The following is a 13,883-nucleotide window of genomic DNA, read 5'->3' as shown; positions in this document are numbered from 1 at the left end:
ATAAGGCCATTCGAGTTACAAATTTCCTCTGTTTCATTTCTATGGTTGTTCTTGAATTCAATACCAATCATCAATATTTTCTCATCAAAAAGGTTTCAACTCCCTGAAAAGCTTAGTAAAAATCTGACAAAATTTCTAGCCCTTTAAATGATTTAACCCTTTGTAGGGGCTTCAGAGTCTATTTGTTTCTAGGACCAGATTCTTTTCCTGCTGTATGCATCATTTATACCCCCATGACCCTCAATGGCCCCAGAAAGATGACATGCAGAATAATCTGGTGGATCAGGGCCTCAGTGACCCTTTTTGGAAAAGACTGAAGAAAGTCCTTCTGGACTCCTGGGCTGCCCGTGCCTCCCTAGACCCACCAAGAAGAGTTACTCTCTGGAAACTACGTCTCCCGGGGCAAGTCTTGGCTGTCCTGGTAGGTGTGACCTGTCCAGGGCAAGGCAAAGCCTTAACATTCCCCACCAGGTGGCATCTGGAGACAAGGCGTAGCGCCTGTCATTTGTGGGAAGCTCAGATAGCTGTCCATCACCTGTCCCTAATGCAGGGGCTGGAGGTATTTGGTGGGGGGCTGCGGGGAGGGTGGAGTAATGGCAGTAGGGAAAGGAAGTAGGAAGGATTAAGATACCCCATTCTCATGGAGACCTACAGAATAATGGTTGGAAACTCAAAGGAGTAGGGAAACAGATTGTTTCGATATTATCTTGAGAATTACTACTCAGTAAAAGACAATGACGGTCATGCATTCCTCAAACTTCACTTTAAAGATACCCGATGAATGGTTACAAAATTAGAAAATAACACAAAAACGTTCTTTTAAAAATTCTTACTCTAACGATTTTAGATCATAGAAACCTTTTTAACTGACCTCGCCTCCTCTACCCCATGTATTTCTACCCCATGGAAACTGAAGATTCGCCCACAATGCAGGCGCCATTCGGCACGTGCTCGAGTTGCCGCGGGCTGCAGTGATTCCATGATTCCTATTCTGTGACCATGCCCATTGCATATGCTTTTGGAACTTCCGCAGAGGCCCAAACTGGTTTTATTTTCTGTAGGCTCCACCCAGAGGAGCCCTGAGTGAAAACACTAATGATTGAATCACCGGGAATCGATAATTCGCTATTCTACCACCAGGTGCTAGGTCAGCATCCCAGCCCAGTCCTGCAGGGCCGCAGCCAGGCGCCGGCCGGGCTGGGCTCCTCCGGGAGGCCCCGGGGGGCGCGGGCTCCAGGGGCTGCCTGCGCTCTTGGCTCGTGGCACCTTCTGTCTCGAAGCCAGCAACGGCCCCGAGTCTCTCTCACACGCGACACTCTGACCCCGATCCCTTGACCGCCTTCCTCCACGTTTAAAGGATGACCCTGTGATGATGTTGGGCCCGCTCAAGGGTATCTGACGAATTCCTTGTCACAGAGCACATCCACGTATCCGAAGCGTCCCGGGTTAAGTCGTGGCCATCTCTGGAGGGGCTGTTGCCATTCTGCCTGCTACAGGAGGACCACGTGGGACAGACGCACCGTGTGGAGGGCCCAGAACGGAGCGTGGCCGAGCAGGCACGACGGACACGGCTCCGCAACGCGCGGATGGGCGCAGCTCGACCGCTCAGACGTCTCCGGTTCGTGTGGGTTCTCATCGCTTACGCTCGACTGCGCCGACGGACATTCCGGCCACAGGAACGGGACACCGAAGTCCTCTTACAAAAACGCGTGAATGCCAACAACAGAAGCACTTCGCCCTTCGATAATTTGCGACGCATCTTCGTGTAATTATACGAATTTATACATTTTATCAACCCCTACCAAAAACCAATCGTAATTAGTTCAGATTTCGCAAATCGATTTCAAAATACATTTATGTAATTTCCAAGCTACTTTTGCCTTAGCCTTTGATTACAGATATGCTACAAATGAACCAGTAATGATGCAGTATAGTTCTTCTAAAAGATACTTCTCTATCTGCAGAGTTTCTTCTTTAAAAAAAAGGACCTGAGTTTTTTAAGGACACATTCCCCTGAGCTTGAGGTTACCAGCACGTGAAATTGCACGGAGGATTTTCTAGTTCTTAACAGAGTTTCTGAAAAATTTACTTGTGAAAACCTGTCACCCAAAATGCAGTGTAAACCACCTAAATCGAAAAGAAGCAGGAAGACGTGGGAAAGCGAGATGACAGTATAAACGTAAAAGTTTGACAAAAAAACAGGGCAACCTCACAGAGCTCTGCAGGGAAAATCATTTTCACACACGTTTGAGTCTGAAGACATGGGAATCTCCCTTGGGCATTTCATATTCATGTTGCAAACGAGCAGAATTTTCTTTTCCTCCCAATGCTTGTATTTGTGTAACCTACACGTATGATACGTACACGGAACTGTAAATATGTCACGATCATATCTGTCGGCAGCTTGCAAGTCGGTACCCACATTTTAACTTTCAATAAGTTAAAAATCAGCAAATCTCACTGCCTTTTGGCTTTATTCTTTGGTTCATTTGGAATATTATCAAATAGACAAGTACTTATTGGGCTTCTACTCTGTGCCAGATGCATTCAGGTATGAACTAGTTTTCAATTTACCACATTTTACTTTTACTTTTTAATCTAAATTGGTCAATTAGAGAAAAAAGTTGTTATATACTTTAAAATTTAGTTTTGTTATTTTTTTAATGATAGTGACATTCGATCTAATTTGTTACATGTTAAATAAAACAGCCCTATCCAAGTTTAACAAAATAATTCGCTCATCTTTTTTTAAAAAAAAAAGATTTCATGCACTTTTTAATAAGCTTTTAGAAACTGTGTACGGCTGCTTTAAAAGCACACCTCTGGTCCTATCTCATAACCTGTGAATGGGTCAATTCCGACTCTATGACTTCGCCACATAAAGGCCACAAGCCCGGAGAGCGGCTCCCCTCCTCAGAGCCGAAGTCTCGTGGTTGGACAACCACGTCACCGCTGAACGGAACTCGATCCGCCAGGGTTACAACTAGCGAGGAGCCACCGGCCGGCGGACAGGCGGCGTCCGGGACGCAGGCGACTTACTCAGGCTGCTCAGCTGCCGAATGACGGCGGCCAGGGCGCTGTTGGTCACGCACTCGAGCTCACTGGTGATGCCTCCGGGCAGGGCCCCCCGGCACAGGTGCCGGGGCTCGATGTTCCGCTTCACCAAGGGCATGGCTCGCACCCTGGAAGGCAAACAGACGTGGCTGTTTGTTTGGTGGAGGCTCACGGCACGCGCTACCGAACCCCGAGTGCTCGTTCCCTCGAAAGCTGACCCTGCCCCGGAGCTGTGGCTCTCCCCTGGTGCCTAATGAGTGCCCCACAACGCGACCGGTGTGGGACGACGTCGGCACGTCACAGAGATCAGAGGGCGACGGACCGTGTGCTGCCCCTCTACAGAGACCCCTACACACAAGGCTTCCGGGGACGTGTGAGCGAACGATGGAATACCTGCCCCCCGCCTTCCCCCTCGCCCCTGAGACGACAAAGGTGGGGGACGCGCGGCCCCGGAGCTGTGAGCAGGACGTGACCGGATCGGGACCGGAAAGCGCCCTCCCCGGGCCGCGAAGCTCGGGCACAGGCGGCGCCAGGTCCCCGCGACACGGGGGACAGACAGGCCACCGTGCCGACCGGCCTGGCTTTTACAGCCCCAACGAGGAACCCTGTCGCCCGTGCCGGCTGCCTCCTCCACGCGCCCGGCGCCTCGCTCCCCGGGGAAGCTGACTCCGGGCACCTGGACGCGACACCCGAGGCCAAAGCCACGAGTGCGAGGCGGGTCTGGTCCCTGCCCCGCCCAGGCCCTTCTCCGCTGGGCTCCCCGGAACATTCTTCCCCGGAACGGGGCGCCAGGCACCTTGGGGGGCCTCCCCAACTTCCTGGGCACGCCCTTCACTTCTTTCCTCAAAAAAAAATTCTTTATAAATAAAGTTTTTTTGTTTAAGGACATGTAGAGTTTCAAACCTACGACTCAGGCAACGATCTACTGGTCACACCACAGGAGAAAACCCAGCGACTGTCCTTCTGATGAAAGTGTCATGCTGGCCGCCGGGCAGGAGCAGGGACACGGAGAAGCCTGGGCCCTGGGGACATCTGTGGGGAGTGGAACCAGCCCGAACTCCCATGGGAGACGCTCGGACGGTGGTCGGGCCGCCTGCAGTCAAGGCGGCTCCGCCCCGCCCGCCACGGGACCCGAGGGCGCGGCCGTCCGCCTCTCCTCCTCCTGCCCCCAGAGCCTGGGCTCAGGCAGCCGGCGAGGGCTGAGCACCTGCCACGGACCCAGCAGCATGCAAGGTGACGGGGACCGAGCGGGGAGCAGACCCTGATCCGGCCACACAGGGAACGGGCGCGGGGGGGGGGGGGGGGGGGGCAGGACACCCCTGTGGCTCACGGCTGGGCCGGCCGCGGCGCCCCGAGTCCGTCAGCCGTCGGCTTGTTGACGCTGGCTTGGGAGACGAGGCCGCGCGAGAGCCGGCTTTTAAAGAATTTCTCAAGAGAGGGTCTTACAGGAGTTTGAGATAAATGTCAAACTTGGGAGCCGAATGCTGTGTTTATAACATTCCTCCCCTTCCACGTCCACTTTGTACTTACTCAGGATGAAACGTCACCCTTACCCCCTAGTTTTAAACTCCCGACGTGCCCAGAAACATGTTGCATGCAGCCCGGCCCACCCGCCACTGCACGGAGAACCCCGATCATCCGCCTCACGCGAGGCCCCTCCAGCACGCTGCCGGCCGAGTCCCTCCCTCCCCGCTTCCTCTGGTACCAGACAAGCCGTCGCCGCCCCCGCATTCTAGGGCGCTAGCACGGGCGCCCTGAAAAACCCTCGCGTGAGCACCCGCACCCTGCCCTGACGCCCGCCCCGCCCCTGCCCGAGGCCCTCGCCAGTGTGCTGACGACCCCCGACCCCCGCGGCAGTCGCAGGGACCCGCTGACCAATGCGCCAGGCGCTGGGAGGCTCCAGGCAAAGGCGGCGGCCTTGCTGAGGGGCTCGCCTGCCTGGAGACAGAGCACAGGACACCCGGACGCGGGAGCCAGCGAGGTGTCCTGCGACGGGCCGCCGGCCGGAGCGGCTGCGGTGCGTGCGTGCGACGGAACAGGACCTGGCCGTGGGAAGAGAGGGAACGCGGCCACTCGCGACATGGACGGACCTCGGAATCATCACACCACACGACGTGAGCCCGACAGAAACAAGAGAAAACCGCAGGACATCACTAACATGCGGGACAGAAACCCCAAAGCAACGCACGAGCAGGACAGACAGAGACTCGCGGTCACGGACCACGGCCCAAAGGGGAGGGGGAGGGGAAGGAAGGAGGCAGGGGGGTGAAGGGGTCAAGTATGTGGTGCCGGACAGAAATCAAACTGCGCGAGGTGAACACACAGCATGACTGATGTGCCTCGCTGTTCGAGTGCACACCGGGAACTCACTGGATTTCGTCAACCAATGTCGCCATAAAAAAAACTTTTTTAAAAAAGAAAAGAAACGCTTGACCCTACGCGGTGTGTGAACCCCGCCTTTTACCCTCGGGATTCGGATGCGTCCACGTCGGGGCCTCGCGGACCGGCAGGGACAGCCCCGCCCGGGAGAGGCCGGTTCCAGGAGCTGGGCACCGACTCCCCGGCCAGCTTGCCTTCCGCGCGGCCTCACCCCTGCCCCGCCTGCGTGGGCGGTCCCATGCTCAGGGCCACTGTGCCCCTGCCGGGCGGGCTCCTGACGACGGGTGACATCGTGCCTGCTGACACTGTTCAAGCCGCCTCCCCCCCGCGCTGCCTTCCCGGCCTCGCCTGCTCCCCCGCGCCCCGGCTCCCCTCGCCAGCCCCCGCCGCGCCCCATGGGTCCTGCTGCAGGTGTCTATGTGGCCTTCACCTGGGGCGCCTTGCCCGCTGCTGCGGGACTTCGGCTGTGACTAATTACTCCCGGCCCGCATTTCTCACGATCGTGAGATCCCTGCGTGCGGCTCCCACACTTGTCTAATCACGGAGGTCCACAGACAGAAGACAGGCTGCTGTCTGCGACTTTAGAGAAAGGGTTTCATGGGCTCCTTTTCAAAGTTCTAATCGCCTAGTAATGACTTTCATGGCTTTTCGATTCGGTGTGAAGTACGCTAATGGGCGTTTTTTTTCCCCCAGCTAGCCTTTGTTTTATCTGATACTAGTCGCTCTGGAATAAACTAAGCAGCAAGTTAGGGGTAAGGGAGGAAATGCTGGCTCAGTCATTGCTCTTGGAAATGCTCGGCAGTCACAAAGCCGGACGTGTAACGAGCCGACCCTGCCGGGGCCCGTGAACTTCTCACGCCCCTCGACGCCTCTCCGGCCAAGCCATCCTTCAAAGTCGCCCTACGTGCTAAGGGAACAAAATCCAAGGCTGCTGGTGCAGCGAGTGAGAATCGCCAGGGGTGACATCAGGGGTCACTGTGACCCCTGTGGTCTGGGCAAGACTTCAGCTTAGACAACCCAGTCCACGTACCTGTGACCTCACTGCAGACATGCGGACACCAGGCCGGGGCCCCCTGCGGGGCGGCACCCTGACGTCCGGCCGCCTGGCTGCTCACCCACGGCTGCGGGCACCTCTCCCTCCTGCGGGGCAGGCTGGCCCCGGCGGCCGCAGGACACAGGGCGGAGCTGGCAGAGGCGGGCGCGGCGACGAGCCCACCCCAGGGGCCCTGCGCGACCCCCGGGGCCCACGGGCGGCCGAGAGCCCCCTCGGCTCCCGCCTGCACGGAGAAGGGGTGACGGCTCGTCCGGGGGCCCGGCTTCCCACCGCCGGTCCCGCGGGCACCCCCCTCACCGCAGCCTGGCAGGTGAGACCCCGTCCTGGCGTCGGTTTCTCTAAGGACCGGACCGCGCACCAGTGCCCGGGCGCCCTCACGGTTTCTGTCCCTGAACGGTGGACGTCACTTGCAGAGCGGTGGGAACTGACGCTCCCAGCACCTCCCGCAGGAAGCGCCCGGCGAGGCCCCCGGCTCGCCATTCCCGCGGGGGCCCCGGCCGGGCCGCCCCGACTCCCCCGGCAGAGCACCAGATGCTCCGTGCAGGGCGGCGCCTCGCGCCGGGGCCGGGCCTGGGACGATCCCCCTGGGGCCCCTGCTGCCCCTGCTCGCTGTGTGGCCGGGGCCACCCCGCCCACACCACTGCCCCCCGCACAGGGCGGGGGCTGCTGCGCTCCCCGGCGGGGGTCACGGTGGGGCCGGGGGGCCTCGCTCCGGGCCGGCTGAAGCCTGAGGAAGCACCTGCAGGCCCGGACCCCAGCGCCCATGCCTCTCCTCCCCCCGGCAGCGACGCTGTGGCCTTGAGCTTGCCCCCGTCTCGGGCCGAGTTTCCTGCCCCGGTGGGCAGAAGCCAAACGCGGCTTCCTATCGGCGAGAGGCCGTGGCCTGAGGGCGGCCGGCTCCCCCACGCCTGGCCCCAGAAGCGGTAAATGCCCGCCCGGCTCCCGGGGCCGGCGGGTCTGCGACCCTCCCGGCGACTGTCTGTCACCGGAGGGGGCACGAGCAGAAGCAGACGCTACGCCGAGCCCGTCCCCAGTGAGAGCGGCTCCCGGAGGCTGCACCACCGGGCGGGGGGGGGGGCGGTGTCCGGCCACCAGGGTGCCGCCGACCTTCCTGACGCGCACCCGTAGGGGCCCCGCAGGGAAGGGTGGCAGAGAGCCCCGTGCGTCCTGGCTCCCGGCTGCCCGCACTGCCGCGTGAGCTCACGGCCGGCCTGTGAGGACGCGCTTCGCCGCCTCCTGGGGCGGTCACCCGTCCGTCCCGGGTGCTGCTAAACACCGGGCGGCTCAGAGTGCCCGGTCCCCGCCCCTCCGGAGCGCCTGTCCTCCTTGCGAACTCAAGAAGCGACTCTTCAGATCACCTGGCTCCTTGTCGCTCGCTGATGGACGCGATGTTCTCCGACAACACTGCACATCCCAATCGGGAGAGAAGTTCTGTCTTCACAGTAAGAACAAGACGAACGTGTCGGCTCCTTGTTAACCGCTAACGGCACTGGCAGAGGAGGAAAGAAAGTAAAGGGACATTCCCGATGGGCGGGCGTGTGGGCGCAGACGCCGAGGTGAGCCAGCCAGCCAGGAGAGAAGGGGGCAAGGGCGCCCCGCGCGGCTGGCGCAGGTAGGGGCGCCCTGCGAGGAAGGCCATGGTTCATGTCTGTCTGTCTGTCTGTCTCTCTCTCTCTCTCTCTCTCTCTCCCCCTGCAGCTCTGACAGCACACCTTCCTTGCAGGTAGGCGTTCGGCTGCCTTTCATAAACCACCGTACTGGAATCGCAAACCTTCCACACGTGTTTATCACGCTTTGGCCAGTGGAAGCACAAAACAGACAAAACAGAATCCCTCTCCGTCGAGGCGTGACTGCTCCGACGAGACCGGCAGCCACGTAAACAGAGTTACCACCCAGGGGGACGAGCTCCATGCTGCGGGCGCGCCTCACGCCTGGGAAGTTAAAAAAAGCAGCTGGAAAGACTCCCCTGGGCGTGGGGGTGGGGGTGGGGTGGGAGGAGGTGCCCCGCAGACCCGATGGCGTGGGGGTGGGCGTGGGGGTGGGGGTGGAAGAGCCGGCTCGCTGGCACACGGAAGCTGCTCACCGATTAGTGCTGGGGGGGGGGGGTGGACTTAGTACCGAAGGCTCAGGAACAGAATCCCGTCGTCTTCAAAAAAATCACCTCTGCTAAAGAGCCTCAATAACTAAATAACAACCACGCCGGGAGGAAACGCCGATTCGCGTCCACGGAATGGCATAACGGCACACCTGACGCCCCTGCTGAGCACCCACCGACTTCTGAGGACAGTCAGACATTAGGAAGTGATCGTTTGTTTGTCTTTCATGGGCTACAAAACGGCACCTCGAGGCAGGGAAGGTGGAAGCCAAGGCCTGGCTCTCACTGACAATGTGCAGAGGAGACGCCCGGGCTGCGATTTCTACCCGCCGAGCCTTTCGTCCTGGGCTCCCGCCTGAGTTTCTCTGCTGTGGTAAGAAGCCTCAGAGTCAGGAAATGTGAAGGAAAAACCACCCACAACGAGAGGGAATACGGAGAAGTGGGAGCCTGCCGAAGGACGATCCTGGGGGCCCCCTCCCCACCCTCTTCCCCCGCTCTCAAAGCCAGCTGCTGGTCTAGACCCTTCCACCAATTATTTCTATTTATTTATACTAAAAAAAAAATCTAATTAAAAATATAAGCAGGAGATGTGGACGCACACTTCACAGAAGACGGGTGTCTCACGCCGTCGGTCATCAGGGAGACTAATACTGAAACCACGGTGGGCACCACTACCGCCTGCTCGAAGGGCTTAGCCTCCAAAGGCTGGCCATACCAAGGGCCGGTGAGGATGAGGGAAGACTGGGCCTCTCGGACCCTGCTGAAGAGAACGTCAGATAACAACCGCTTTGAAAACCAGCTCGGCAGTTTCTGAAAAAGGTAATTTATCCAGTAGGTCCAGCCATTCCGCTCCTAGGTATTAATGCAAAAGAAATAAAAGCAAATGGCCACAGGAGACTTGTGCGTGAATGCTCACACGGCTTTACTTGTAATAGGCAAAAACAACCCAACGGGCCATCCGCAGGTGAACGGACGAACAAACTGTGCTACTCGGCAAAACCGTGGGACGAGTTATTACGCACGCTGCGACATGGTTGAACCTCAAGATGGATACGCTGGATGAAAGCCAGACCAAAAAAAAAGACAGCCGTACGATAACATTCCCGTTTCTGACAGAGCTCTTAAAATCCTTGGAGCTTCTTATTCCCAACTTGGAATGGCGATAAGCTGTAATTCTGATGTTCATGATAACCCCTCTCTACCTCACCCACGGATGTGAACGAGGTGACTGCCGGAAGGCGCCGAAGTTGCCAGGGGAACCAGCCCTGTGATTGGGGGGGGGAGGGGCCCTGGAGATTAGGTTCTGTCACCGATGGCCAGTGATTCAATCGACTGTGCCTATGTAACGAAGCCTCCATAAAAATCCAAAAGACAAGGTTCGGAGCGATTTCTAGTTGGTGAACCAGACTGCACACTCACTCTGGGAGAGTGGTCACCCCCAAGTCCACGAGGACAGAAGCCACTCCTGTGTCGGGGACCCTGGTCCTCCGCATTTCCTCACCTGGCTGTGCATTCGTACCCTTACCATCCTTTGCAATTAACAGGTCATCTCGTAAGTAAATGGTTTCCTGGGGTCGGTGAGCCGCTAAGCTAATTAATCAAACCAGAGAGGGGGTCGTGGGAACCCCTGATTTACAGCTGGTCCCAGCGGGTCAGAGCCCAGGCAATGACCTGAACTTGTAACTTAAGTGGGGAGGGTGGGGGGTGGGGGGCAGCCTCGTGGGACACGGCCCACGGCATCGGGTGCTACGTCCAGGGAGGTGAGCGTCGGCCGTGAGGGGGGCCGCAGCGCACCCTGCGGGGGAGGCCGGACGGCTTCGCACGCGCAGAGCCCGCGTGTCCCGCGTCAGAAGTGACACGGTGTTGTCGTGACGTCCCGGGCGCACGGGAGACAGGCAGAGGAACGCTTCTCCTTTACGAACACGTTCTAGGGACTGCGGACTAATCCACGGTGACAGACGGAGGGCCAGCTGTCCCGCGGAGGTGGGGACGGGTGGGGGGGGGCTGACAAAGGTCTGTCGGGAAACTCTCATGGGTAACGCTGCGCTCGCTGCCTCGTTCATGGCCACGGTCTCATGGGCAGATGCATAAGTCGACCTTATCCGACTGTACATTTTAAATATGCAGAGCGTTCTGCCTGTCAATAGTGCCTCGAAAAACGTTTAAAAATGGATCGGCAGAAGTGGGTCAGAGGTTGGGAGCAGAAGGTAAACTGGGAGATGACGGACCACGTATTTAACATTTAGATTCTAACACGACGGTCGAGCAGAAAAACGCGATTGTTAGCCACAGACAAAGGACCAAAGATCGCAACAGGTGAAACAGACAAAAAATACATTGAGCAGCTACCTGGGCACAGCATTTACGAAAGGCCACAGTTAACGGCCTAATAAAAACAGCAAACACAATGCCAACCGAATTCCTAAAACAGGTTTTGTTTCCTCGTCCGGAGGGAGTTTGTCCCCACCAACCTCATCAGAGAGGGGACCCCCGAAAGCCACGAGAACACAGCTCGCTCTCCAAAGGGCCTGGCTCTTCCATCCCCAAGGTTCTGTCTGGCACGACAGCCGGACGAGCTGCACACGGAGGGGAAGGGGGCCGCAGGCAGAAGCCCCCCACCCCGTCCTTCAAGAGCTGCAACCTGGGGAGGTCGTTTAATGCCACTAAACGCCAAGTCCTCGTTTAAAACACAGAAGCCGTAACACCTGCGCGCTCACCTCGAAGGGCTGTGACGAGATGACACACCTAACACCCACCCCAAACGGCACCGACTGCCGTGAAAACATTACTGACCACGGTGTGACCACCTCCCTCTCACGCCGTGTGGATCAGAAGCCCGTGATCACACCGCGGTCTGCTTCTGCTCACGCTGCCGCCGCGAGGGGCTCGCAGCTGTTTACTACGTTATCGTTTGTAACCCGCCCCGAAAATCTGTTAAATTGGTGCCCTTTTAAATAAAACCAAAACTGTGACCTCCTCATGCAAAGTACAATACACAGGACCTGCAAACGTTTCACAAACACATCTGAAAATTAAGCTAATGCTGCATATTTTTTCTAATGAAAAATACATTCATAAACACTCAGAAGCTAGAACCTCAATAGTGTTTTAACCCTTGCTAGGGAGATATGACTTTCTGAAAAACACTGATCTGGAAGAATTTGGAAAATCCAAAAAGAATTTTTAGGTACTCAGAATCTACCTGTTATGACCTAGTAGCTCCAGGTAATTCTCAAAAAGAACTAGCTTTTGCTTCTAAGTACGTGGTTAACAACCATCAATTAAAAGTCTTTTTAAAATTTTTTTAACTTTTATTTTTTTATTAGTTTCAAGGATATAATTAGCATCTTTTTTGTTAAGAAGGATACAGCACATATATTTTTTCTTATTCTTTTGCATCACTTATATGTGAGTGACATTCACCAAACGCATTAACATGGAAAATCCAAAATGCATTAAAAAAAAAATGTAAATTCCTAGAGGAAACAACAAACTATAAGGCACAGTTTTAGATGACTGGCCAAGTGCGTGAAGAAAACATGTTTCTGTACCCGGAAATATCAAGCCGAGCCATACAAAATTATCACTTTCGTTGGCGAAAAGAGCCAAAATTTGTCAATTTCATATGAATGAAAAAAGTAAAATAAAGTCAAAACAGCAATAAAGCTCTAGCATCTACCAACTGTTCTCCGGCACACACGCCACTAAACTTGAGTATCTGTTTTTGGAAATAAAAAGCATCCTGACGGCAATATTTCTGGCAATGAGAAAATGTGCTCATGAAAGAAAGTCTAGATAACGTATATGGTTATTTTAGTTAACTGTTCCCAACTGTATGAGCCCTCAAAACAGGAAGGCAAGTACTAGAAAGTCAAGTATCTCAAATTTGCAACTGGTGTACTTGACCTCAAAACAGTAAGTCCAGCCTCCTGTCAGCTCTGTTCCTCTGAACATATCCCGAGTCGTGGTCACCATCAAAAAGCTTCGGTCAGGGTTTCTAGCTAACTTTACAGAGAAATCATCAGAGAAACAAAACCCCAAAGCTAACGGTGGTGCGCTGGCTGGAGATGACAACGGTGGCGTTTCACACATAAGCATGTCATATACATTATGTCGCCTGCGTCCCAAAACTTCATAGGTCGGCACCTCCCGTGCTTAAAGGGATAAAGAAATCAGGGCTCAAAAAGTAACTTACCCAAAAAGACAAGACTAGTGCGCACAAGGACTTAAATTCAAAACCAGTTCGATCGGGTGTCCACGCTGTCTTTCCGACAGACGTTATGGCGTTAGTTGCAGGTGCACGACGATTCGGCATTTGTGTGCACGGCTGACTCCTGAACAACACAGGGTATAGGGCACCGACGGCCCCTGACGCCGAAAATCCACACGAAACTCGGCCCGGCCCCTGCACGCCTGGGCTCCCAACCTCAGGGGGAAACCGGGTTCGACCCTTGAACACTGTGGGTTTCTGCATTAAGTGGGCCCATGCAGGTCAAACCCCGTTCAAGGGTCAACTGTACTGAGAAATGATAGCCACGTAAATCTAGTCACCACCCATCACGACACATAGTTACAAAAAAATTTATTCTGGTACCGAGGAGTGTAACATCTACACTCACTGTCAGCAATTCTCAAAGACGCAGCACGGCGTTGTTACTACAGCCTCCATGCTGCGCACCGCATCCCGGGACCCACCTGATAACCAGAAGTGTGTACCTTTGAGCCCCCCCCCCCACTCCCCCACCCCCATTTCTCCTGCCTCCCATCTCCGGCAACCACGATCTGTTCTTTGCACCCATGAACTTGGTTTCTGTTGCTGTTGCTATTGTTTTTGAAGGCGACACATAAAAGATTACACAGTATTTGTCTTTCTCTGACTTATTTCACTTACCACAATGCCCTCGAGGTAAGATTTCATTCTTTTTCATGGCTACATAATTATCCTATTGTATATCTGTATCCATATCTCTCTTATCTACCATGTTTTCTTCACCCATCGATGGACAGCCGGGCAGTTTCTGCGGCTTGGCCATCGTAAGCGATGCTGCAGAGAATGTGGGAATGCCTCTCTTTCCGCCTTAGTGTTTCTGTTTTCCTTGGAACAAGTACCCAGAGCTGGATCTGCTGAATCATGTGGCGGTGCCATTTTTAATTTTTAGAGGGACCGCCACACCGTTTCCCACACTGGCTGCACCGTTTCATATTCCCGCCGGCAGCGTGTGGGGTCCAGGGGGTCCCCCTTTCTCCACACCCTCACCGGCACTCGTTATTCCCTGTCCTTCTGATAACGGCCATTCTGAC

The 13,883-nt window shown here is 55.7% G+C and overlaps 1 protein-coding gene across 3 annotated transcripts in view; it reads right to left on the bottom strand.

Annotated features, from left to right (window-relative positions):
* Window positions 1-13,883, bottom strand: part of WASF3 (WASP family member 3) — a 68,853-nt gene that overhangs the window by 28,042 nt on the left and 26,928 nt on the right. For 2 of the 3 annotated variants that reach the window (XM_036228373.1, XM_036228372.1), the window contains exon 3: window positions 3,040-3,182. In XM_036228373.1, the coding sequence (XP_036084266.1) occupies window positions 3,040-3,172 (133 nt within the window). In that variant the 5' untranslated portion in view covers window positions 3,173-3,182. Of the gene's footprint in view, window positions 1-3,039; window positions 3,183-7,845; window positions 8,405-13,883 lie in introns of those variants that run through there. The other variant, XM_036228374.1, reaches the window with a different exon arrangement.

Source organism: Rousettus aegyptiacus, unplaced genomic scaffold (assembly GCF_014176215.1).
Source record: "Rousettus aegyptiacus isolate mRouAeg1 unplaced genomic scaffold, mRouAeg1.p scaffold_m13_p_11, whole genome shotgun sequence".
NCBI lineage: Eukaryota > Metazoa > Chordata > Mammalia > Chiroptera > Pteropodidae > Rousettus > Rousettus aegyptiacus.
Note: the sequence above shows the minus strand (reverse complement) of the source record. Positions and strands in the feature narration are given on the sequence as shown.